General features: G+C 34.7%; 1 protein-coding gene across 1 annotated transcript; it reads left to right on the top strand.

Moving 5' to 3' along the window:
• The first annotated feature begins 1,631 nt into the window (after positions 1–1,631).
• On the top strand, positions 1,632–24,927 carry LOC110038949 (uncharacterized protein At4g15970-like). The gene is given in 6 exon segments (XM_020743883.1): positions 1,632–2,005; positions 14,619–14,754; positions 14,757–14,974; positions 22,785–23,266; positions 23,773–23,894; positions 24,799–24,927. Coding segments are annotated over 5 exon segments (1,089 nt in total). The 5' UTR covers positions 1,632–1,771; the 3' UTR covers positions 23,792–23,894; positions 24,799–24,927.
• Positions 24,928–26,403: the final 1,476 nt, after the last annotated feature.

Below are 26,403 nucleotides of genomic sequence, written 5' to 3'. Positions count from 1 at the left end.
ATATGTAGTCGCCAAACATCATGGACCTCTCGCTTCTATACATATTAGCCAATGCTGCCCATAAACTCTAGCCATCGGAGACCAACTCTGGTTAACGTCGCCTCTGACAACTACCTTTTTTGCCTATGACCAACTCTGGTGGCCGCCGCCTCTGACCCACTCTAGTCGGCGCCCCCTTCGGCGAACTTCCACCCGTTGCCCTTTGGCCCACTCGGGTTATCGTCGCCTCCGGCCAACTAGGGTCGTCGTTCCCTCTAGCCAATTCTGGCCACCGTCACCTCTGACACCTTCGGCTGCCATCGCCTCTTGTAACAGCCACTGCCGGACACCTCCACAAATAGGCCCTCTCTAAAAACATTAAGCATATACAAATTTGGATCCTTTAACTGACACGATCAAATAATGGTTGATTATTCTACCCATTGGTCCTTCAATCTATCACATTCATTTTAATCTTATATTAGTATAAATGTCAAGCCATTTAGGCGAGAATCATCTGTTGGGGCATGCATGCATATTTATAAAAGTGGATATCATACTATGGTAAATGAGACAAATGACTCAAGTGGATTAGAAGCTGGTAAAGGTCATGGTGTACTAGAATTTGAAATAAAGGCAGTGTAGGCAAAGAATCAAATATTAAATCGACAATCAATATTGAATGCAAATATTCTTGACTCGATGAGAGAGAATAATGAATACGTAAATCAAATTCGTGCAACTGCGGAGTGGGACACAGTTGATAAATGTGATGCTCTTGTGTCTATCCACTAATGAATACGTGAAGAACATATAATTCCATAAGAGCTTGAAGATGGAATGCTATTTTGTAGTAAAGGTGAGCTTCAATATGCATTAAACGATTGGTTTATTGTTAGAAATGTTCCTCATCAAATAAAAAAAATATTAACTGTATAATACGTGTAATGCGAAAATTCAACATGTCATGTCATTAGTAGTTACATGCTTCAAAAAGGTAGTAACATGGGGGGTGCGGGATAGATCTCTTTATTTGGACCACCACATATGTGTATCGTCTAGTTATGCTGAGTGCACATAAAAGTTGCACATTAAGATTTGTTTGTGATTATATAGGTGTCATTTTATGATAACAACTTGATTTGAAGATAAAATAAATTATTACATGAATGGAGTCAAAATTTAATGTTCGTATTACATATATATTAAAGCTTGAGATGCAAGAAAAATGTCAATAAAGTTAATTACGATAAGGTTTAAAAATTTTAATTTTAAATTAAAAAAATATAATTAATTTTATTAAATAAATCATGTAGTTTAAATTATATATATAGAGAGAGAGATGCGGACTACAAAAATATTTTATCTTAATTGTATAATCTTAACTATTATATATTTTTTTACTAAATATTTAATTCTAAAAAAAATTCGTGCATTTTATTCTTTTATTTTTTAAAATTCTTTTGATGAGAGATAGACGCTGACTACAAAAATATTTTATCTTACTTATATAATCTTAACTATTATATATATATATTTACTAAATATTTAATTCTAAAAAAAATTCGTCCATTTTATTCTAATATTTTTTAAAATTCTTTTGGTGAAATTTTAATACGCCCTGTCTAAGTCAATGCTGGCCGGCTGCGTCCAATTCTTCCGTATGCCGACCTTTTCAAAATTTCGTATGCTAAAAACTCTGATCTCTCCGTGTCTTTTTTTCCTTTCGATAAATCATGGCCTAGAGGTTTCACTATCCCTCCATGGATGACCACTTTAGCCGTGTTTCCCAATGAAGCCTGCTTCCACCAGCGTCACTATCGACTCTGCGGACGTAAGCCAGGGGGCTGCGTCGGTGTGGCCGGAATCCACCATCCTCCGGCGTCTTCCTGTTCCACTGATCTTTTTGATAGTGGTTGGCCTCTCGGTTACCTTTATCTACCATGCAGCTGGTCCGATGCCGCTGTTAAAGCAGTGGAATCGGATCTCTCCTTTCGCCAACCTCTCCGGTGGTGACATCGATATTGTGAGTTTATTCTAATCATCTCATGAGGCTCAGGCGAGCCAGGTGTTTTTTGTTCTTCCACACGCCAAAAAAAAAAAAAAAAAAAAAAAAAAAAAGCTTTGTTGAGAAGAAACTTTGGGATTGATTTTTTGAGTTCTACCGTTCTTTTGGATTCAGTTTCCTTGTTCTAATATTTCCTTGTTCTGTTCAATCAAAATGAACAGAGATTTTGTTTGTCCTTGATTGCTTAGTGATTTTTGTTACCTTCTTAAAGCGATATGCAACATTTTGAATTAAGCTATGAAGTAGGGGGTGTTTAGCTGCAAGTAGGATTTTAATAAATCCGTTAAATCCACACTCTGCGTCGATTTAGTGAATTTGGATTTAAACCGAATCGAAAGTAAAATTTTTTTCTTTAAAACCGAAAATTCATAAATCCGCATGACTCCTGCATTTTTGCATTTGGCTGAATTTCATAAATCGGATTATAAATTTTATTCAAAGGTGCTACCAAACACCTCTTAATGTTCCTTTCAGATTAAATTATTCTACTCTCAAGTATTCATGAGCTAATTATTGAATTTGAAGTCCTACAAGATTGGTTCGAACTAATTCAAACCAAGCATAATCGTATGTTGCTTGAAATCAAAGAGCTTGTTGTGGCCTATAGTGAATTGCCAAAGATCATAGTTTGCACAGAAGACTGGGATGCATCTTTTCTTCTTCGAGTAATCTCGCTACTACTTTTCATTATTTACATACAATGTATTAATACAATTCTTTTATTTGCTTTGAAAGATTAGTTTTCTCCTATTTTTAATTTCATTGAGATCTTATATTTGGGGTAGGACAATGGCATTGCTGGTTAGCTTTCTAATTAAGGGGCAAATATTCTGCTTTAAAGGATTAATTCTCTTTTATACAAGTTTATCATTTATCATCACTGATCTTATCATTCATTGTTTGTTTTATTTGTGGGGAAAAGTGGACTTCCAAGGCTTCTAAACTTTGTAATCAAATAGATTTAATTTCTAATCCAATTATTCTTGTTTTATGGACCGAAATCATATGTTTTTTCATTGTCTATTTTATATGTTTTTTACAATTTCTTTTGATGGGCTTTAAAATCATCTCTAATTTATTTTTTTTTTCATTTATTCCTATAACTTTTAGTAGTCCATTTGTTATTGTTCTTAGTCTTATTTGAGTATGGTTTCATCTCCATGGAAATTGACGAGGCTTCTTTACTAAATTCAATTTATTTAAAACCTAACCAAATTATTATTCAGTTTTGTTCAATTTTGTGTTCTATTTGGTTGGTTTAGCTTGGCTATTGGACATCTATAGCCTGTTAATTTTGTCAAATTGTCAACCAAATTGGCCATACTAACCAAATGTATATCCTTAGAAGGTAGCAATTTGTCCGGAGCATGTGAAGGTGAAAAGAAATTCACACACAAGCTAATTGGCGGTGGCTAATGTTAGTGGGCAGCGGTGTCTAGTTGTTGTGTTTGAGGGTAGTGGCAATGTCAATGAGAGACATGGAATAGTTGTTGATCAGGTGAAATAGTGTACAAAAGTGCGCATGCCGCTTAAGCAATATAAAAGTGAATAGAGTTTCATTTCTCTAAGCAATATAAAAGTGAATAGAGTTTCATTTCTCTAAGCAATATAAAAGTGAATAGAGTTTCATTTCTCTGAGACTCAAAATTAAAATTTTGATAATTCAAAAACTAATTTTAAAGTAACTTATGTTTTTATCCAAATATTTTGATTTTATGCTTAAAAAAATTACAGAATTACAATCGATGCGGCATAATGATTTCTAATTTAAATGAAGAGAGGTATCTGGATGTTTGATTTGCCTAAACTGAATCTATGAATTATTATGCTTAAGAATTTTTTTTTCTTGAATGTATTATTAATTAAGGACATAATTATCTCTTAGACCATCAATAATTAGGAATCTTAACCACTTATCTAATTAGGTATGTACCTATACTAGTTAGTTTAAGCGATCACATGAAATATATTTCTCATGAAATTGTAAATCTTCTAGTACAATATTCCTATATACTTGAAGATTTATTTGATTCCCTTTTGTCATTCCACTATAATTCTTCTAATGCTTGTAGATTACACTATATTTTAAGATGTGTATGACCAGTACGCTACTAAATTAAGATTAATGTGACATAAAAGGTACATTATTTTTTTCCTAATTTTAATACAATAATTACACAAAATATTTTAAGTTCACCATAAATCCAGAACAATATAATCGGTTCATGCTTATGGAAAAGAAAAGAGAGATATTACACTTAAACATTTAAAATTAGTCTTGAGAAAAAAAAAAATAATAAAATGAGAATTTGATTCTTGGATCTATTCCTGTTTGTTCTTTGCTTTTTTAGTGTGATCTCTTTTAGATTCTTCTTTCTTTTCTTCCTATTTGCTCTCACTTCGCTTCTCTACTTTGATCCTCTCACGCTTATACTCCACTCTATCACTCCCCCTGTAAGTAGTGTGCTCCACTTGATAACTCCTTGAAACTACCAAGGTAACTCCCCAAATCCATTATGAACTAACTGATCAAGGTCATCGCTTTTTGGCAGTGATCAGATGGTTTTGCAGCAATATGAATGACACCACATCACTTGGGTATCATGTTGCAGCGTTTAGATCTCTTCCCGTTAAATTTAGCTGCTAGGATTGAGGCACTTCAATCTATGACATTGAGGCACCAAACTCCTCCAACTACAAACTCAACAGGTATGTGCTTGCCATCGTAATATTTCCTCTGTCTATTCTGCACTGCCTTCAATCTATCTCTGAGCAGGCCTTCAATCTATCTCTGAGCAGTCTAATCTTCTCAGTAGCATCATCAACTAAATCAGCTCCAATGATCTTTCTTTCACCTTTTCAACCCAACATAGAGGTGTCTTGCACTTCCTTCCATAGAAGGCTTCATATGAAGCCATCTAGCCTGATAACTATTATTGTAAATGAACTCTACTAAGATATATGTTATTCCCAACCTGCACCAAAGTCAAAGACACATAACCTTCGTAGATTTTTCATGGTCTGAATAGTCTTCCTTGACTGACCATCTGTCTGAGGGTGAAATATTGTACTGAAAGTCAGTCGAGTGCCCAAAGCTTCCTGATCCTTTGTCCCCAATCTTCTTTGCTAGAGACAATAGACCTTGACACCCAATATAACTCACAATTTGATCTACATATAATTTGTTTAGCTTTCTCAACAGGGTCTGCCTGTCTAATAGGTAAAAAATTTGCAGACTTGATCATTCTATCGGCAATTGTCCATATAAGATCCCAACATTGACGTGATCTAGGCAAGCCAATCACAAAATCCAGCGCAATCTCTTCTCATTTCCACTCTAGAATCGGTAACGGCTGCAACTGACCTCATGGACGTTGATGCTCTACCTTTATTAGTTGACATGAAGGACAATTAGCCACAAATTCTCTCACCTTTCTCTTCAATTTTGGCCACCAAAATATTTCTTTGAGATCCTGATACAATAGTATATCCAGATAAATTTGCTTCCTCCAGAGTTTTCTTCCTCAGTTCATCAACATCTGGATCATAAACCCTTCCTTTGCACTTCAATAAACCATCCTTATCTAGCACATACCTCTCCAAACCGCTCGCCTTAAGCCGCTCCAAGGCTTTCTGAACACTACTATTTCTGGCTAAAGAATCTTCAATTCTGCTCTTCAAAGTTCACTACACCGACAACTGTTATAATTGAACCATATTGTCATCACCATAATCAACTATAGATAACTTCAACTTCTCCTGCTCAAAGAAAATAAATAGTTCCAATTACCAGAAGTCTTCCTACTCAGTTAATCTGCCACCACGTTTGTCTTCATAGGATGATGTTGAATATCCAAATCATACTCTTTAATAAATTCTAATCTTCTCCTGCGCCTCAGGTTTAATTTTTTCTAAGTGAAGATATAATTCAAACTCTGGTGATCGATAAAAACTTCACATCTAACTCTATAAAAATAATGTATCCATGTCTTGAGTGCAAATACAATTGCAACAAGCTCCAAGTCACGCATGGAATAGTTCTTTTCGTGATTCTTCAATTGTCATGATGCATATGCTATCACCCTACCATGTTGCATCAGTACACAACCCAAAACCCTCAAAGATGCATCGCTGAAAATTTGAAACCCATCAGAATCTGAAGGAATAGCCAAAACAGGAACAGACATTAAGCAAGTCTTTAGCTTTTGAAAAGCCACCTCACAACAATCATACCAGTCAAAATTCATTGCTTTCTGAGTCCACCTTAATAACGACATGACAATTTGTGCGAACCACTCGACAAATCTCATGTAATAACCAGCTAGACCTAGAAAACTCTTGATTTCAGTAACAGCAGTAGGCATTGGCCAATCTGCAATCTCGTTGACCTTATTCTGATGAACATATATGCTATATCCAATGATAATGTGCCCAAGAAAAGCTACACTTTTAAGCCAAAATTCACATTTAGAGAACTTGGCATAAAATGTATTCTCCTTTAAAACCTGTAGGCAGCATGTTGATGATTGGCACGACTGGCTTCATCCCTCAAATACACTAGAATTTCATCTATAAAAACAATCACAAAAGTATCTAAAAACTGCTTTCATCAGGTCCATGAAGACTGTTCAAAGCATTTACCAGTCTAAATGACATCGCGAAGAATTTATAGGGCACATATCTGGTCCTGAAAGCGGTTTTTGCTATATCATCTTTTCTAATCCAAAGCTGGTGATGGTTTGACCTTAGATCGATCTTTGAAAAACATAAGCCTTTTCCAATTGGTCAAATAAACCGTCAATCCTCGACATTAGTTATTACTTTTTAACTGTGAGCTTATTTAATTCCCAGTAGTCACATCCTGAAGCTCCTATCCTTCTTCTTCACAAATATACTGGAGCTCCCTAAAGTGAGGTGCTAACTCTAATGAACCCGTTATCTAATAACTCCTGAAGTTGGCTCTGAGCTCTTGCAATGTCGTAAATGTCATTTTATAGTGTGCCTTAGATATAGGCTCAGAACCTGACATAAGTTAAATTGTGAAATCTCTCGCACTAGTGGTAGCCCTGATAAATCATAAAGGAACACTTCTGGATATTTTCTTACCATTGAAATATCACCTAAAGACCGCACTTTTTAGAAATATCTGTTATCTCAGCAAGAAAACGTTGATTTCCATGATTCAACAATTTAAAAGCCTTCAAACATGTAATCATGGATGTCAGTCCCTGTCATCAGAAAATTTAAGTTCTACTTCCCTAGGTACATTTATTTTGACAGTATTCTTATTGCAATCAATAGTGACAAAATTTTCAGACAATTCATGCCTAAAATCACCTCAAAATCTACCAAGGGCAATGTAATAAGTTGGGTGTCAAAATATTCTCCACCAATAACAAGCTTCAACTCACATGATTGTTAGCTTCTAGAAAAGCACCATTTGACATTCTAACAAATAGTATTACGGATGTTGAAAGGATATTCAATCACATCACTTTAACCAATTGCACAGCTATAAATGAGTATGATGCTCTCGAATCAAATAATATTCTTATCAGTTTACTCTGAAGATATACGATATCTATCATTGAAATTATTAGCTTATTAATATATTTAAATTCTTAGTTTGTTTTATGTGATATGACATGAATCATGTGATGCTTAAAATGCAGTGTTAAAATTATTAAGAGTAAAACATACCTGTGATGACGCCAGGAGAGTCCTTAGCTTCCTTCGGGAGCATATACTCTGGGTTGATTATTTTGCTGAGTCTAGCTAGCATTTGACGCTGATTTGGAGATTCAGCTGCCTGCATTCTACCATAGCTTCTTTGGGATGGTGCAACACTACCCTTGGAACTTGCTGGAGCCCTCTGGCCCAATTTAAAGGCAATACTTCGCTATATGTTCTAGCTTGTGGCACCACAGACAAATGTTGGATCTAGATAGACACCTTTGTGAGACCTTCCACACTTGTCACATTTCTTCACTTCAAATTGAGTGCTAACACTGCTGAATCTATCCTTCTTAGCACCTGTACTACCTGACTGGATGAATTTCCTGCTCGGAGAGCCTTGAGGAAACTTGGATCCCTTTGAATTTTTTTTCTTCTGAATGCTTCTCTTTCTCCGAGTAACTCCGGATCTAGCTCATTCCTTTTGGCTCTTTTCACCAACCAAAAGAATGTCGATTCTAAGAGGAATCAATGGCTGGCTAATCACATCTTTGAGCCTGAAAAAGGATCAGTGGCCCTTATCCTCTACACTAGGAATCAACTGATGCGCGTACCTTGAGAGCATGGTGAATTTAGCTTCATCTTGCATAATAGATTGAGTACCCTTTACCAACTGAATAAATTTGTCATGCATTTCCTTAAGGAAGGTGATACGAATCGGTCTATAAATTTGCTCACAAACTCATTCCACTGAATCATGTTACTGGCTCTACTCTGAAATTTCTCCTGAAACTGACTTTGCTACCATCTCTAGACCTCTCTTTCTAATGCAAATATGGCTAGAGTAAACAACCTTTCCGGAGGGAAAGATAATCCATCTAAGAACTTCTCTGCTCTCATTATTCAGTTTTCAACATCCACCCGATCTCATCCAGAAAAGAGAGGTGGTCTCATATCTTGAAATAATTTCAAGTACTTATTCACCTGACCTTTCCACTGAATCTGTCTCAAGTTTGATAGTTCTTAATCAACTATGTTACTGCAGCCACCATCTCGACAAATGCATATGTATTCACAGCAATCTGTGGGGATGTCTCAACTTCTGTCACATCATCTCTGACTTTTTTCCCCTGACATTTCATATTTCTGAAATTGCACAAGAAAAATTTTAATCACACATAATTTAATCCTTCATTAATATCACTTTTAAATTAATTTGATTTTTCTAATGACTCTTTTAGATCATGATCCAACTTAATTGCTCTTATTCCACTTTTATCACGACCCAAACCAGTGCTTAGAATTAACTATGGTTGGAACTACGGTCGGACAATATTAACATATCATTTTACTTATTACAATAAGAACAAAACATTTATCCCACTAAGTGGGGTCGGCTACATGAATCCTTTTTCTCCATTGCGTCCAATTTAGTGTCATATTTTCATTTTACTTATTGTAATAATAAAAATAAATTAAGTAAATGCATAATATTATATAATAATGATTTAAAATTTTGAAAGAGCATTAAAACAAGCACCTATTCGGTTACGACTTAAGACATGTATTACCCGTTCGAATCAAATAAATGAGAGGGAGAGCAGAAAGATCAAGAGAGGGATTGAGGGAAATTTCTGTCATGCGCGTGGAAGCAAGTCTTGTCTTCGTGCACTAGTACCGTGCGAAAAAGTGGAAGGAAGAAAAAGAAGAAGAAAAAGAAAAAGATGTGTGTGCGTCTCTTACCTGGTTCGACATCCTACCCTAGTTTAAGGAAAGTGGCATTGTCGAGGGCTTGCAGTGTCGAGTGAGCTGCGATCAAAGCTATGAAGAGGAAAAAGAGGGAAGAGGCAATCTGTGACTCTATCGAGAAGAGAAGGAGAGCTCATCGGGTTGGGATGCAATGTAGAGGAAGGAGCCAAAGCATCGCGTAACCGATGGGTGCTTATCTTAATGCCCATTCGAATTTTTATTACCATTATTATTTAATACTCTTTATTTATTTAATTTATTTTTATTATTACAGTTTGACTATGCCAATTTCTCTACTTAGGATGAATCAAATTGATTGACACCTTATGTCGATCTACATTCTTTTATAATTAAGGCTTTATTGTATGATCATTCACTTTAAAAATGTAGACATTTTATCTATCATCTTCAAAACCGCTTAAGTAGAATGAAGCTGAACTATTAAACATCAAGTCATCCTTTTGGTATAAATGTTGGAATTTAATAATAAACTCCTAGTTAAGCATTCTTATAAGGGAGCACACTTGGGATGAGTGACCTCCTTGGAGGTTACACCCATTGGACAAAACCACAAGGTGACTAAGCCAAAGCGGAGAATATCTTGATGAATGAGAATTCAGGACGTTACAAATGGTATTAGGGCATTATGCCAGTTTAAACATAGAAATATTTGCTTGGTGAACAATTCTATACAACAAACAACAACAACAATAAAACCTTTATCCCACTAAGTGGGTTTGGCTACATGAATCCTTTTTTCTCTATTGCGTCCTATTTAGTGTCATATTTTCATTTAATTATAATAAATTAAAATTATTTTTTATACAATATGCCAAAGTCATCCTAGGTCTACCTCTGCCTTTCTTAACATAAGTTGAATCTAAAATATCTACTATTCTAATCGGATCATCAAGCGATTTTAGTTCAATGCATGCGTGGCCAAACCATCTAAGATGACTCTCTCTAATTTTTTCCGTCATCGAAGCTACACCAACCCTATCATGCAACCCTATCACCCTATCATGGATATATTCATTTCGCATTTTGCCTCTAAGTGTAAAGCCACTCATCCACCTAATCATTCTCATCTCGGCAACACTTAACTTAGTCTTATGCTTCTCTTTTAAAGACCAAAAATCTGCGCCATAGAGCATTGCAGGTTTCACCACCATCTTATAAAATTTTCCTTTCAGTCTAAGTTGTACTTTTCTTTCACACAATAGGCCCGAAGCATTCCTCCACTTCAACCAACCAACTTAAATTCTACTAATAACATCCCCATCAATATGACCATCACTTTGAACAATAGACTCGAGATATCTAAAGCGTTCACATCTTTTAATAATTTGATCACCCATAGTTACATTTCTGTCACTAGAGCTACGACTGCTAAAATTACATTCCATGTATTCAGTTTTAGTTTTACTCAAACAAAGGCCTTTAGACTCCAAGGTAGACCTCCATAATTCAAGTTTTTCTTGAGCTTTCTCTCTCGTCTTATCTACGAGAAAAATATCATCAACAAAAAGCATACACCAAGGTACATTCTCCTGTAAGTGTCCGATAAGACCATCCATCACTAAAGCAAAAAGGTATGGGTTTAAAGCTGATCCCAGATGTAAACCAACAGAAATAGGAAAATATTTGGTCAAACCTCCTTCTGTTCGAACACAAGTAACAGTTATTGTATACATATCTTTAATGACTTGAATATAAGTCATATCAATACATTTCTTCTCAAGAACTCTCCAAAGGATATCTCTTTGGACATTATTGTAACAGTTTTCTAAATCAATAAAAATCATATGTAGATCCTCTTTATTATCTCTGAACTTCTCCATCAAACCTCTCAATAAATGTATAGCTTCCATAGTAGACTTGCCCAACATAAATCCAAATTTATTATGAGAAATCTTTGTAATACGCCTTAACCTGTGTTCAATTAACCTCTTAGTATCTAATCTATTATAAAGATCACCAAAAGTAGAATTTTAATGTCACAGATTGTTCTTTTAGACTTTCTACGGGCCGTTTGATAGTTTTCTTTCAGCTTTTACATTTAAACCAATTTTTATAAGATACATTCTTGTATTTTATCTTTTCTTTCATACTATTATTGTTCCACCAACTATTTTTATTTATGGAAGCTTTCTTTTTTGATTCTCCATGTGCAACTTGTGCCACTCGTTTAATAGTTTTTGTTACTTACCCCACATAAAATTTACTCCTTCATGAACGTGCCAAATTTTGAAATATTGAATTTTACTTACAAAAATAATTTTATGTGTCTTTTAGGCACTCCCATCTAATTCTACGACTATGATTCCTAGTATTCTTTATTTTACAACTCTTCATTTTAAAATCTAGAATTAATAATTGATATTGAGTACTTAAATTCTCACTTGGAATAACCTTACAACCTTTAGATTCTCGACGATCTCTTCTTCTCATAAGAAAATAAACGATTTGGGTTTTATTAGATTCATTCTTATAAGTAATAATATGCTCATCTCTTTTCTAGAATAAAGTATTAGCAACAACAAAATCATATGGTAAAACATAATCTAATATAGCTCTACCTTCTTCATTAATCACTCCAAAAACGTTTCCACCATGAATATTTCTAAAATATTCTACCACTCTACCGACATGTCCATTTAACTCTCCTCCAATAAAAATTCTTTCTTCAAGAGGTATCATTTGTATTAAGTCCTCTAAGTCATTCCAAAATTTATCTTTAGAACCTATATCTAAACCTACTTGAGGAGCATAAGCACTTATAATATTAGAAATTTTAGTATCAACATTAATCTTATAGGCTATAATTCTATCTCCAACTCTATTAATTTTTACAATATTATCTTTCAAACTTTTATCTATAATTACATCTACCCCATGTCTACTGCGACTCTTACCTGAATACCAAAGTTTGAAACATAAGCTATCAATCTCTTTAGCCTTTTCTCCAACCCATTGAGTTTCTTGAACACATAAGATATTTATCTTTCTATGAATCATAATATCAATTGATTCCATTAATTTAGCAGTAAGAGTACCTATATTCCAAAATCATATCATAATATTAGTTTCATAGACTAACTTTTTTGCTCGCGTTCGTTGATAATGTGGGAACTCTTATTTATTTGACACTACACCCGGGCGTTGGTGTAACAACCCTTGCACACTTTTCACTGTATTCAGACCATACAGCGCGTCGCTTCCAAGGGATGCCCTAGCACTTACATAATGATGCACTTACATATGATCAAAAGGATTCATGTCATGCTTTTTTCGACAAGTTTTACGCTGGTTGATACCCATTATGTTATGTTCAAACATACATGCCTTTAAGACTACTATGCATAACATTCTTTTTATAAATCCATGACTTACCTTTTAGGATAGATGTTTTGTTTGTAAAAAGGATTTTGCACCCTAGGCACCTAGTTCTCTTGAATAAGATAATGTTTTAGGTCAACATACACCGACTAGTTTATGAGGAGGTTCATGGTTTAAGTTCACTTCTAGGATTCCTTGAGAAGATTACACTTTTTGTACTATTGTCATCAATATGTTGCCTACATGTCTTTTCATTTCATTGTGCACACTTGGAAATTGTCATTATGTTTCCAATCATTGGAATAAAAAATTATTTCAAGATAGAAATGGGATTTGATTTCGGATTCAACTAAAGTGCTGTGCTTGTAATTTTTAATAATGCGAACAAGTTGAGTGCATGAAAGAGCTTTCAGGTTCTTCACACATTTGTTAACAATTTCAATTAATAACTATAAGCATGTAAAAAAAAAAAAATCAAAAGTGAAATAATCAAGCAAATATTCTTCAAGAGCTTATAATCCAAATCTCATTTATGGCTTGCATGTTTATTGAGTAGATCGCGTTTTACACAAAATGTAATTCTCAAATAAATGAGGATGGGGTTAGTCTATACTCGGTTAGGCTATGCTTTGAGATAGTGATCACTTCTTTGATGAGAAGAATTACATCACGTTTTCCATAAAAAAATGCTATATTCTCGACTTCCATGCGACTGAGAAGTTTAAAAATTCAAACGGTGGAACTTGGAAGAGGTTATCCATAGGGAGAAACCAAATTTACTACTTGTTTAAGCCACTTATGTAAGTCTTGTTGTGCTGTCTTTATGTGCTTTCCAATTCCTCCAGGATTTTCTTAAAAATTTGTTGAGTTCTCCTTTAACATGAAATTTCTCTGAGGGATATTATTGGATCCTTTTTTTTATATGATGCTATAAGTGATACAGTGGTGGTGAATGAGAGTAGTCAATCGGTTGTTGGCCTAGTGGCTAGGAGAGAGATGTGTCTGAGAGCCAGAATAAGGTGAATAGAAAGGATTAGTGGTCGTATTTGAGGAGAGAATGGAGTGGAGAGAGGGATAAGGGAGAAGAGATGATGAGCTTTTTAAAACTCAGCCTGGTTTGTTCACAACAATTCCTAAATTATCAAATTCTGAATCAACATTGCAGAAATTTGTAAACAAAGAAAATAGTTCTGTTTTATTTCATTCATTGGATATTTTAAATACAAGATATATGCTTTAAAATTAAATAAAAAAAGAAACTATTTTATTTTTCATGATTATGACTTTAAGTATCTCCCAAATTTGAGTTTTGATTTTGTAACACTATTAAGTTGAATGAAGCTTTTTATGATTTGTAACCTACATATTTTGAGTTTGTGCAACCTCTCATTTGATTTCTTGATTTCTAACTTCTTATTTTTGAATTTAAAAACTTTATTGAACCACTTTGATAATCTTTTTAATGATGATGCAACTCCACTCCATTTAATATTTTATGGTATGTGACAGTCCATTTTGAATTAGTAGGGCTTTGCCTTTTAAATAGGTGAAACATCTATTTTAATGGTTCCAATTAATTTGGCCTTATGGCATCTTTTAATTGAGCTACCTTACTTAAAATTAATTATCTTACATAATTATTTCATTAGTATAATCAATTACATGGTTACATAATTAATGAAGTATATCACTTTTTTTTTTATTATTATTTTATAATTGGCTTTTATGGACCTTCATGTTGTTTTCTTATTCGGTTTGCAAAATTATGAAAAAAAGTTCTGCATGATATGGTTCTATTGAACTTTGTTAGGATAAGGAGGACGTGAGGTTGGCTCAGGTTCTTAAGGCTTCTGCGATGAAAGATAATACCGTGATCTTAACTACTTTGAATGCTGCATGGGCGTCTACAGGCACTATCATTGATCTATTCCTTGAGAGTTTCCACATACTCTTTCACTACTTGATCACTTAGTGATTATTGCTTTTGACAAGAAGGCATATCTCCGGTGCAGGACCATACATTCTCATTGCTTTGCTCTAGCAACGGCCGGAGTTGATTTTTCAGTCCAAGAAAACTTTATGAGTGATGGCTACTTGAAGATGATGTGGAGACGGATTGATTTCTTGAGAACAGTACTTGAAATGGGATACAATTTCATCTTCACGGTACTTTTCCTTGCAAACCACATCTTGTTTATTGTCTAGTTTGAAATTCTCTATTCGAATAAAATGAGGAGCCGAATAATGCTCTTTTTCTAAAAAAAAATAATAAATGTTTAGTTTGAAATTTTTTCTTGGTAGTGTTACATTACTGCTTTATATGTTGTGCATTCCGTCATTTGTTATCATCATAGGATCTGCTTGAATATTTTATGTGAGAATGTTGGGAAATAGATGAATCTCAGATTACTGAAATACTATTTTTGATAGTTTTCATCTTATGCGTTCTTGGCTTTTAGATAGTCTAATCTTTAATATGTCCTGCAGTTTTAATAACCAACTAGCCATTACATTTTATTTGTAGTTACTAGCTACTTGAGATCTTTCTCATTCAACAATTCCTCTTTTTCTTGAATCATATTTACACTTTCTAATGCAGATCTTATTAAGCTTTATCAATATCTTGACATTCTCTGCAAGGCATATGCATTTGCTACCTTTTGAAAGGAGAAGACATGTGCCCCCTTTTCATGGAAGGCTTGCTGATTATAATATCTTAATACTTAATTGTTTTTTTTCACTATTAATTTGTTATAAAATATTTAGGTTTGAAGGTAGCATAGTGGTATATTGGCTGACCATGTCAAGCCACCAATTAAAATTTAATTTTGCAGTTAGCATCATCAAATTTCTACAGAAATTTATGTTAATATCATTTGTTTACTAGGGGAAGAGATTTGACACATTTTAGTCAAAAATTTGTAATTCAAAAAGGAATAATTCCAATAGGAAGCTTTAGCTCCAAATAAAATGAATAGAAGCCTCCATGTTCATATCTTAAGATTTCACACATTTTGAAGCAAAGATGCAGACAGTAAACCTCAATATTGAGAGTGGAGTCGAGAAGATAAAGGATGTGTGTGTATGTGTGTGTGTGTGTGTGTGTGAGAGAGAGAGAGAGAGAGAGAGAGAAAGAGAGACCTTAAAATGAGTAGAAAGTTCTACTTTAATTGGTTGTGTGATTAGATATAAACAGATGAGAAGATTGAGATGAAAGATGACACCAACAATTAAATCTTGATTCATATGGTTTATTTAATCTAATTTACATCATCGAGATATCACAAAATTTACTTGATGAGTTATATGAGCCCTTACTGTTTTATAGGGGACAATTTGAGAGTTGTTTGACATTCACATTGTATTTAATGATCTCTATAATCGAGGATTTAATGCTGTTCGAAATGTATGGCTTTTTTATTTATACCATTAGTTGAGTAAAAACAGCTATTAATTTCAATTAGTTCATCATGCAAATGATGTGTCACATGGTTTTTAATGAAGGATCTTGTCGTTTTGGAATTTAAATAGTTGTGTGTAAGTCATTCTACTTTTGTATTTAAATAGGGACGTAATTCAGTGTTCACTCAGCTGGAGATTATAGCTGTCATATTTTAATGGAAGAGGACAAATTGAGTGATCAAAATAATTCATTTAAAAAATTATGCAACACTTGTGTTGGTGCAATGCAACAGCAATATTTGGATTGTCTGATACTAGAGTAATCTGAAACCACAATAGAGATAGAAATATTATTATTGAAATTCAAATGGTCACACAAAGATTCTTGACAATAGAAAAATAAAAAACACAAACATAAAATATACCGTACAGTGAAGGTGAAGGTGGTGAACACTCGTTGGACAGCAAGTGGGATGTTTGGCCGGGGCTTGCGGCAGCTGTGGATGGTGCTGGAAGGGGTTACGGTACAACAAGGATGGGGGGATGGCAGTTGTTTTGGGAGTTGGAGAGGGTTATGACAGCAGCTTTGGGAGTGGAAGAGGGTTACGGCAGCAGTCTTCGGAGTGGGAGGGGTCATGGCAGCAGTCTTAGGAGTTGGGGCTGGTTTCGGCAGCAGCCTTGGGAGTGGAAGAGGGTTACGACAGCAGATTTGGGAGCTGAGGAGGTTTACGGCAGCAGCTACATCAGCAAATTTGGGAGTTGGGGGTTTAGGGCAGCAGTTTTGGGAGTGGGAGAGGGTTACGGCCATAGATTTGAGGAGTATAGGGTTGGGGCAGCAATAGGTATATGTGGGCTGCTGGACGGCGGCAATAACTTTGTGGCTGCAGGGAGAGGGGTTGTGAGCAGCTGGGATGAAAAGGGAAATATAACTATCCTCGTTGGAGCGAGTTACAACCGAAGCACATCTCGAACCCTTGGAGAAGTTGATCAATTTAGATGAGTTACAGTTGGAGCACATTCTCGCCTTCGGATACAACCCAAGAAGGGAAAACAGTCGCCAACGGCAAGCTGGACAAAATTCTGAAATCAGAAAAATCAAAAACGAAACCCTAAGACAATAAACAACAGATTTATAAAGGTACTAGTAGTTAGAATAGGAAGGAATCATAATAGAATTAGGAAGGCCATTGAAAAAGGCAAGGAAGAGAAATAGGCAAGAACAAGAAATAGTAAAGGAAGAGAAATAGGAAGAAGTTGCATCGATAGAAGGGAGTAAAATAGGAAATTGGAAGAGGGAAGGGCCGACAATTCCAGCCCCCATGATGGTCGACCTGTTCAACCGGCCACCTAGCAAGCCCTGCTCCAATCTTCCGGGGTTTGGGAAGCTTCGACTTCATTCATTGAAGCTTCTGGTAGCACGGAGTAAAGTCTGCCACGTTGAAGGTGGTAGAGCTAGAGTAGTCCCCTGGTAGGTCGACCATGTCGATGTTTATTCCACAACACTTCTTGATAGAACAAATTTGCATTATCTTTTGGCACATTCTAATTTGAGGCTATATGTAGATGTAGGTTCCCGCGATGTAACTTTTTTGCCCTCAAGTCTGGAACATTCTTTTTCCACTTCTCGCACTTAGTGAAATGTGGGTGATATATTAATATGTGAGGGGAGAACAACTCTTGGGTGAACACTCTGTGTCAAGTTGCACCATTTTCAGTAGCAACCACTCAGAAAAGTTCTCTTCACCACTGATAGTACCTGGATCCCACCGATGAATTTTCTTCCCCATTAAGCACATACATGTGTGTGTGAGTATGAGTTTAATTAAATAATGAATTTATATTAAGTTACTAGAAATAGGATCGAGGATATTAAGTCCCAAATTGAAGGGTGTAAGCTGACGTGAACTTCAATTGCGAGTGAAGAGAGAGATTCACAGGTGTAAAGTGGAGAACCAATGCCCAACGAAACCCTAATTTGCAAGTTAAGGTATGTTTTTCTGTTAGAATTGTTTATTGGAATTTATATGCATTAAATTAATAAATATTTGATAGATAATGAAAAAAATGCTAATTAAGGTCAGGGAGATTAGCAAGAAAATTTTTGTGTGTAAGGGTGAAGATCGATCTGAAAGCCTATATGATATATGTTAAGGTCAATGTTATTATTAGAGTTTATACTATAGTTAGTTAAATTAATGTTATTAAATTTTTATTTATTTAGAAAGTGTGGAAGAAGGCTGTTCAGATTTGAAATTGTTAAAAGATTGATGATATAGTGCAGTGAAGGGATAAGTATTGAAGAATACATGTAAGGCTTCAGTTGAGTAAATATTTACTTATATGTATTAAATTAAAATTTATTAAATAAAGAATTTCCGTAATGCCTTGGACAAATAATTTAATAATTGTATGCATGTTGTAAGGTTAAGAATTAAAGGAAATGAATGAGGAAAAATGGAAAATGGTTGTTTAATGTCTTTAAAATGAGATAATTTAAAGGAAATAAAAGGTAAATGTACAAGATTACTCCAAAATAATATTGTTAGGGGGTGCATTTTAACTGTTCACAATAAAAGAAATAGTAAAAGTGTACTTTCGGGTGTCAATTTTTTAAAGTACATATCGGTTCAATTTTGAGGATACATTCAGGTGTGACAGCAATCCTGATATAACCCTTTAAGAGATTAAAAATGGTAAATACTTAAACTAAAATAGGAAGAGATAAAATTTAAGTGAAATTTTACTTTTTCATAATGAAATGAACTGCATTTTTTTTGCCATTCATGCATAGCATTTGCATATAAATTTAATGCATGTTAAGATTATAATTGCCGACTAAGTCAAACTTACTATTATAATTAATAGTTTCTTTTAGGGAAAAGAAAGGTTGTATGTTTATATGTATTACAGAAAATACTTATTTTACAGGAGGAAGACTACAGTTGATAGATATCATGTTATGGTGTGCTTGTAGTCTCTTTTTGCATTGTTTTCTTTCAAATTTTGATGTACTATTTGGTTCTGGTTTGAGATGTTTCAAACTACGTAGCTTCTGGATGTTTTTATTTTTTTGTACTGCACTTTGTGGATTATTAATGTTTTTTTATATATTGGAGTTTTATAAAAAAATGTGAAAAGGAAATAAAATGTTAATATTGTCTGATCGTTGTTCCTGACTTTGTAATTCTAAACTATCAGATCGAGTTATAACAGTAGGAGCCTGTAGGAGTACCTAATGAACGTGTGAAATATGTTCTGAATGATGATAGAGCTAATCAGAGTACGAAGAAGACCAAAGAGCAATACGCCCAGCACTGTGCCCGCAAGAAAGTGTTTCAGATGTCATTGTTTGGATATATTGTCTCAAGCTTCCCTACTACCGGAGTTGCTTTTCCACTGAGTAGAGAGCAGTATAAGAAGTAGACAGTGGTACTGGAGACATAGCAGACGGTGAGGAAGTACATGAGTACTAGTTTTCAACTAATGAGGGTGAGATGCTTGTGGTTCGACGAGTTCTTTAGACTGAGGCTACAAGAGAGCAGTAATGGCTTCGCCACATCTTTTATACTCGTTACATTGTGAAGAAAAGGGTATGCAACCTTATCATCAATGAAGGAAGTTGTGAGAATGTGGTGTCTATACAAATGGTGGACAGGTTGAGTCTCACTACTTAGAGATTTCTAGTCATATTCCCTAACTCGGTTAAGAAATAGGAACAAGGTTAGCATTGAAAGGAGATGTCTTGTAAAGTTTTCTATTCGGAATCACTTGCATTACTAGGTGTGGTGTGATGTTGTACCCATAGACGTTAGTCACATCCTGTTGGGGAGACCGTGGCGGTTTGATCACAAGCCTCAGGATGATGGGTCCAAGAACATTTACTCCTTCATCAAGGATGAAATGCACATAGTCCTCCTAGATCCTGCACAGCCCGAGGTTATAGTTGTCATTACCATGAGAGAGGTTCCAGTGAGATCAATTTGGTGATATTAGAAGATAGTGAGACAAAAGAGCTGATATCAGATGCAGGACAACCACTATGGAGAGTGTTTCAGGATATCCTAACTGACAACCTACCGCTAGGGCTGCCACTATTAGGGGGGTTTCTACATGTCTTCAATTTAGAAAGAAATGAGCCAACCTTAAGTCACTATTGTCAGACTCTGTCGAGTACGCTTGGCATGAATTTCTAGTTTAGTTCAATAATATACTCATAGATGGTTGGACAGATAAGGACGATTACTCGCATTTTGAGAAACCATCTCACTTGTTTTGTGAGATAGTGCCATCTGATAATGGGATCTAAGTGCTTCTAGAGATGTAGTCGTAGGCTTCCCAATCCTGGGAGGTTACGATTGCTTTGCTACTGTCAGCATGGCTGACTTGACACCATATCGTGAGTCAGAATCTTCAACAGATAAGTTCAAAGCTTTACCAATCCAAGTAGACTGATACGGGAGCATACGAAGCCTTGTAATCCTGTGTCTCGAGGATCGCGACATTCGGTTTCTGTGAGCGGCACAGAATAGAACTGAACGCCCTTTCTTTTCTTTTCTTTTTAATTTTCAGCACATTTCCTTTTATCCTTCTTTTTTTCTCGAGTCATTTCCTACTGTCTTATTTTTCAATTAAGTATTTTACTTTGAATAGACTTATATATTCCGTATTAAGTTTTGGACTTTTAGCATATGTTGTATTTTGCTTTGAGACAGCTGTCGAAATTTACTTTTCCCTTCTAGTATTATATCCAATGGTTTCGAGCGGTACTCTGGCTATATCTCAATGTGGTGTTTATCCCCTTCTACTCGTTCCCCACATCACTCTAACGCTTCCTTCTATCCTTTCCTTGTTGTCGTCACCCCAACCCGCCTGCCCCCTACTGTTCTGACCGCACCCTTGCTGCCGCTGCACTCAGGACAGCCATTCTACATCGATTTCTGATGTTTGCTTGCTGTCCGAAATATGGGAAACCGCCGCCTTGCTGATTCCTACATGTTAGCAGCCTCCGTCCCACCATCCAGGTGGTCCAAACCTTACCGGCACCACCCACACCCTAAATTCAAGTCTAGTTCTAATGTTGTATGTTGTTTTGTTGCACTTTCAGATTTTTTCATTGCTTTGTTGTAATTTGCAATTTGAATCCAGTAATAATATTTGTCTTCCATTGGATGTTTGTTAAATCTTGGTATCAGACCTTCTCTTCCAAAATGTCGAAGGCGATTGCCCCAATAGAAGGGATGATTCTTTTGATCGTTTCATTCGATAAGTCCACACACATAGCCATGCTGTTGGAAAATGAAGTCGCTGTAGGGTCTGAGCTGGTGAGCTTGTTGAAGATGAAATTCTTTAATTATCTTATGGCGTTATTATATTTTCTATTACTATGAAGGCAACCTTGAGGATGAGATTGTCCGAGACAGCTGGAGTTCCCCTGCAGAAACTTCGGTCAGGGTGAGATGACTGTCATTACTGCTGCCACTTCCGCGAGCACTTTGCAAAACTCTTGGTTCTGTGAGTTAGCGATGTTGCTTCCCAATGTAATTGAAGCCGCTGTGTGTGGTGATGTAAGGTTGCAATTGCCAAGCTTACTTCTAAACTCATACACTGGCATCCCATGTACCAAAGTAACTTTTCTAGCAATTCTAGCTATGCATTTTGGACGATGGTTTGGAAAAGTCGAATCAGTTTAGACTGAAAATATTGCAATGAGATATTCTCTACTGCTGCATCATATTATCTTTCACATTGCGGCATATGAGGTGCATGGTCCGGACAGATGTCAAAAGTTCAGTATGAAAGAAGAAGATGGTTTTCTGGTTCTGGTATTTCACCTAGTTTTATTAGGAAGTATTAAACTAAATTTATTCACGGTTTTACATATATGCATTATTCACATGACATTTCTTTCTTTGAAAATAGAACACTGATGGAAATTCTAAATTAAATTAAGTATTGGATTTTTTTTTTCAAAATCCATCTTTTTTTTTTCCTTTCTAATTGTACCAATTTTTTTTTTAATTCCATATGTGTAAGGTTGAAATAACTTTTACAACAACATGAAATAAATCTATGTAATATTATACCAAACCAGAATTCAAATGCATTTTACTGATCTAACTTTTGAACAACAAACATGTTCACAGGCAACATAAACAAGAAAGCCAATTTTTGAACTTCATTTTCAAATAATTAAATCAGTGTTCGAAGTTTAGGATTCTTAAATTGTGCTCAAACTTACTTTTATCTGACTAAATAGGCATGAATGAGCTGTAACTTTGCTGAACATATTGGCTTACGAGTACTAATTGCTATTCATTTGTTGATATGGAATTTCTAAAAGGCTTCTGATGAACCTTAATGAACTTTATTTTCGCCTGAAATTTGCTTACTTGAATTATTAGTAAAAGACTTATCACTATATATGCCCTGTCAGTTACATAATTTGCCCATTGTAGATGTTTGAAAATCTAAATTACTTATGATTGTTCAACTTTGAAATCTTCCCTTAAAATGGTACTGATGTGGCACACTGACCCATCCAGAATCTTTTTTTCTTTTCAAAATTTGATTACAGGATGCGGATATCATGTGGTTCCGAAATCCACTCCCACGGTTCTTTCCGGATGGAGACTTTCAGATAGCTTGTGATCAATTTAATGGCAATTCTTTTGATCGAAATAACAGACCAAATGGTGGATTTAATTTTGTAAAATCCAGCGATCGGACGATTAAATTTTACAAATTTTGGTACTCATCTAGAGAAAAACACCCAGGATTTCATGACCAGGATGTACTTAACATGATCAAATACGATCCATTTATTGATAAAGTAGGATTGAAAATGAGATTTTTGAGCACTGCCTATTTTGGCGGAATTTGTCAACCCAGCAGAGATTTTAATGAAGTCTGTACGATGCATGCAAATTGCTGTATTGGACTGAATAGGAAGATCGATGACTTGAAGGTCATGCTTGAGGATTGGAAAAGCTACATGGCTCTTCCAACAGCTTTAAAAACATCAAAAATGCCGGTCTGGAGGGTACCACAGAATTGTAGGTAAACATTCTACATTAGATTCGTTCTTGGTTCTTTTATTAATTTAATTTGTGCTCTGCAATTCAAGTTCATGAAATTTGGAAAAAATGTTTTTTGGTTTATAGGTTATTAATTACAGACTTAGAATTGATGCTTTGATTGATTTATGGTCTGTTGATTAATGTAGGTCCAGTATCATTAGATGCATTTGCGCATCATTTTTAGTTTCAGTTGAATGTTGCATTAAATTAAACAACCTAGAGCTTACCTTTTATGTTATTTGCTAGAAATAATTCTCATATACATTTGAGCAGGTGATTTAGAGGTTGCATCATTATGTTCATAATTTTATTTTTGATGTTTTATTTACCATTGTAGTAGAGTCCTTCAACCAAAATTTTCCAAATACATTTGGTAGACTGGTTTATTGTTTGCATAATTCTTTTTTTTTATAATTTTGTTTTTGTATATTATATTATTCATTATACGCAGTCCCCAACTAATATTTTGTGTTCCTTCTGTTTCAGCTTTGATCCACTTAATTAGTAGATTGTACCAGTAGATTGTAGCTTGAAGAGCATGATTTGGCATCTTACAGATTTATTGCAAATATTATCAGGGTTTGGCTGCTAAAGCTTCAGTTCTACAGGTCAGTTCTAACTTCTGATTATGCGAATTTCATATCCATATTATCATTGTTTTGTATTAAAAAAAAAAAAACACCTCTCTATATGTTCTGTAAGTAGTGCTCTTTTAAATTTCGGTTGAATATGAAAAAAAATTAGGTCGAGACTCCGGATGCATCCGGATTCCAATGGTGGGGCAACATGTGTCAAGTGGGCTCCACAAATTTGAACACTGTCCAATCTCAGTGTATTGCGGTGGGCCCACTTGACACGTGGCGCTCCACCATTGGACTCCGGACGCAAATTGCGTCCGGAGTTCGGATGTAATATTTGCTTGTTGAATATAGCTTACATATCAAATACCTTTGTAGATGGTATTTATTCATAAGCCTTTGTACATTGTTGTGGGTTTTTATTAGTATGCTACCATAAATTTTTCGCTTTATGGTATTGCATCTATTTTATTATATTTATTTATTATTTTTTTATTTTTTATTTTTGTTACTGGTATATCATCCGTAAATATCTTTATCATGGTAATATAGTACGCTTAAACAATATTTATGCGTGCTCTTATTTTTAGCACAGTTTGATTTACAATGGAGCCAAAATTACCAGGACATTTTCTTCCTTCTAATCATTACGTGCTAAAATCAATCACGTTGGAATTGCTCCACATTACAACTTACTTGCAATAAAAAATATAATTTCATTTTCAACATTTTTATTTACTGATTAATTGTGATCTAACTTCTCATTAAAAACAAACTTAATTCCATCCATTAAGATTACTATATCACTTGATTTATAGTTAAATGCGATACTTTTGATTTTTTTATATCACTGCAAATATCTTTATAGAAGTAATGCTAATTTTTCCTTTTTTTTTTAATCAAAACCATCTATTATTTTCCATCATCATTGCAGATTCTTGCTCCTTCCAAGCTTTAGCCAATATGTCACTACGGCCATTGGTAAAAACTATTTTGCTTTCGTCAGTCAGTTTTGGAAATGTGTTTAGTTTTATTTGTAGATGCCTAAATCCAACATTTTGATCGTGTTACACATTTTGTATCAATAAAACACCATCTTCTTTCACATCTACTTGTTTATTTGTTTATTATATTTATTATTAGATGATTCTATGCTTTAGCGTTGATTTTGTCTTAACTTATAAAAAGGAAATGGGATTCTATGAATGCAACAGATTGCTCATGTAATTGGTACAAGAACAACAACAAAGCCTCAACCCCACTACGTGGGGTCGGCTACTAATCATTTTTCTCCATTGTGTCCTATTTAGTGTCATATTGTCATTTAGTTCTAGTAAATTAAGATCTCTTTTTATACAATAAGCCCAAGCCTTCCTAGGTCTACCTATGTCTTTCTTAACACAAGTCGAATCTAAAACATCTACTCTCCAAATCGGATCATCAGATGGTCGGTGTTTAATGTGACCAAACCATCTAACACGACTTTCTCTAATTTTGTCCGTCGCAGGAGCTACACCAATCGTATCACGGATATATTCATTTTGCTCATGTAATTGGTAATGCGCAAAATGTTATTAGTAAATATGTATGGGCACTTACATACACACCACACGATTCTTATTAATTTACATATGTAACATCTAAAAATTCATATTTACATGCATGCCACCTAATTTTTTAAAATCACATCAGAAATATCACCATAGCTATCTTCTTAAAAATGAAATACATCTTTTCATGCATGGGATTATGAGACCAAAGTGTTATAAATGTAAATATCAATTTTTTGGTGTTTGATATGTAAATGCATGCATATCTAACATCTAAAAATTCATATTTACATGCATGCCATATGTAAATGCATTAATACAAAAACGAACTGTGTGGTATTTATGTAAATTTCCGAAATATTTAATGCTGGCTTTCTGGGTGGAAGGTTCCCTTAAAGATTGTGAGAGACATTTCTCCAAATGAGTGCATCCTCTATAAGTGTACAAATGTAAATAGAGGTGATATCTGTACCCGTACGATAAAAATCATTATTGTCCGCTTAATTTTATTTTTTAATCTCTTTCTTAATCAATCTTTTAACTCAAAATTAATTTTTTTTGGATCTAAGATGTGCTTATTAACAATTAAAACTTCTTTAATATTTGCAATAATTTTACATTTACAAATTATATTTTTTTAGATACTGTTAAAACAATACTAATCGTTTTAAATCATTCCTTATACTCTGAAAGCCAGCTGCATCCATGACTGTGTATTTGCATTACTATATAGTAAAGGCATCAAAAAAATGCCTATAGGCATAATTATAATGGGCTCTATCCTTGCAGAGAATGCGAAAAAGCTCAAGGAATCAGAAGTCGATAAAAATAAAAACAATGAGAAAGAGTCCTTTGGGCACAAAAGTGGGCAGCTCAGTATAGTTTCCAGTGAACAAAATGAAAAAAAACATGCCTAAAGAAAGCAAGAAAAGCAAAATTGTGTCAGAGAGCTGGGGTGACACACCACGTCTCCTGTACCAAAGTTTTGC

The sequence above is a fragment of the Phalaenopsis equestris genome, unplaced genomic scaffold, assembly GCF_001263595.1.
Source record: "Phalaenopsis equestris unplaced genomic scaffold, ASM126359v1 Scaffold234461, whole genome shotgun sequence".
NCBI lineage: Eukaryota > Viridiplantae > Streptophyta > Magnoliopsida > Asparagales > Orchidaceae > Phalaenopsis > Phalaenopsis equestris.
This window is presented reverse-complemented; position numbering and strand designations above follow the sequence as displayed.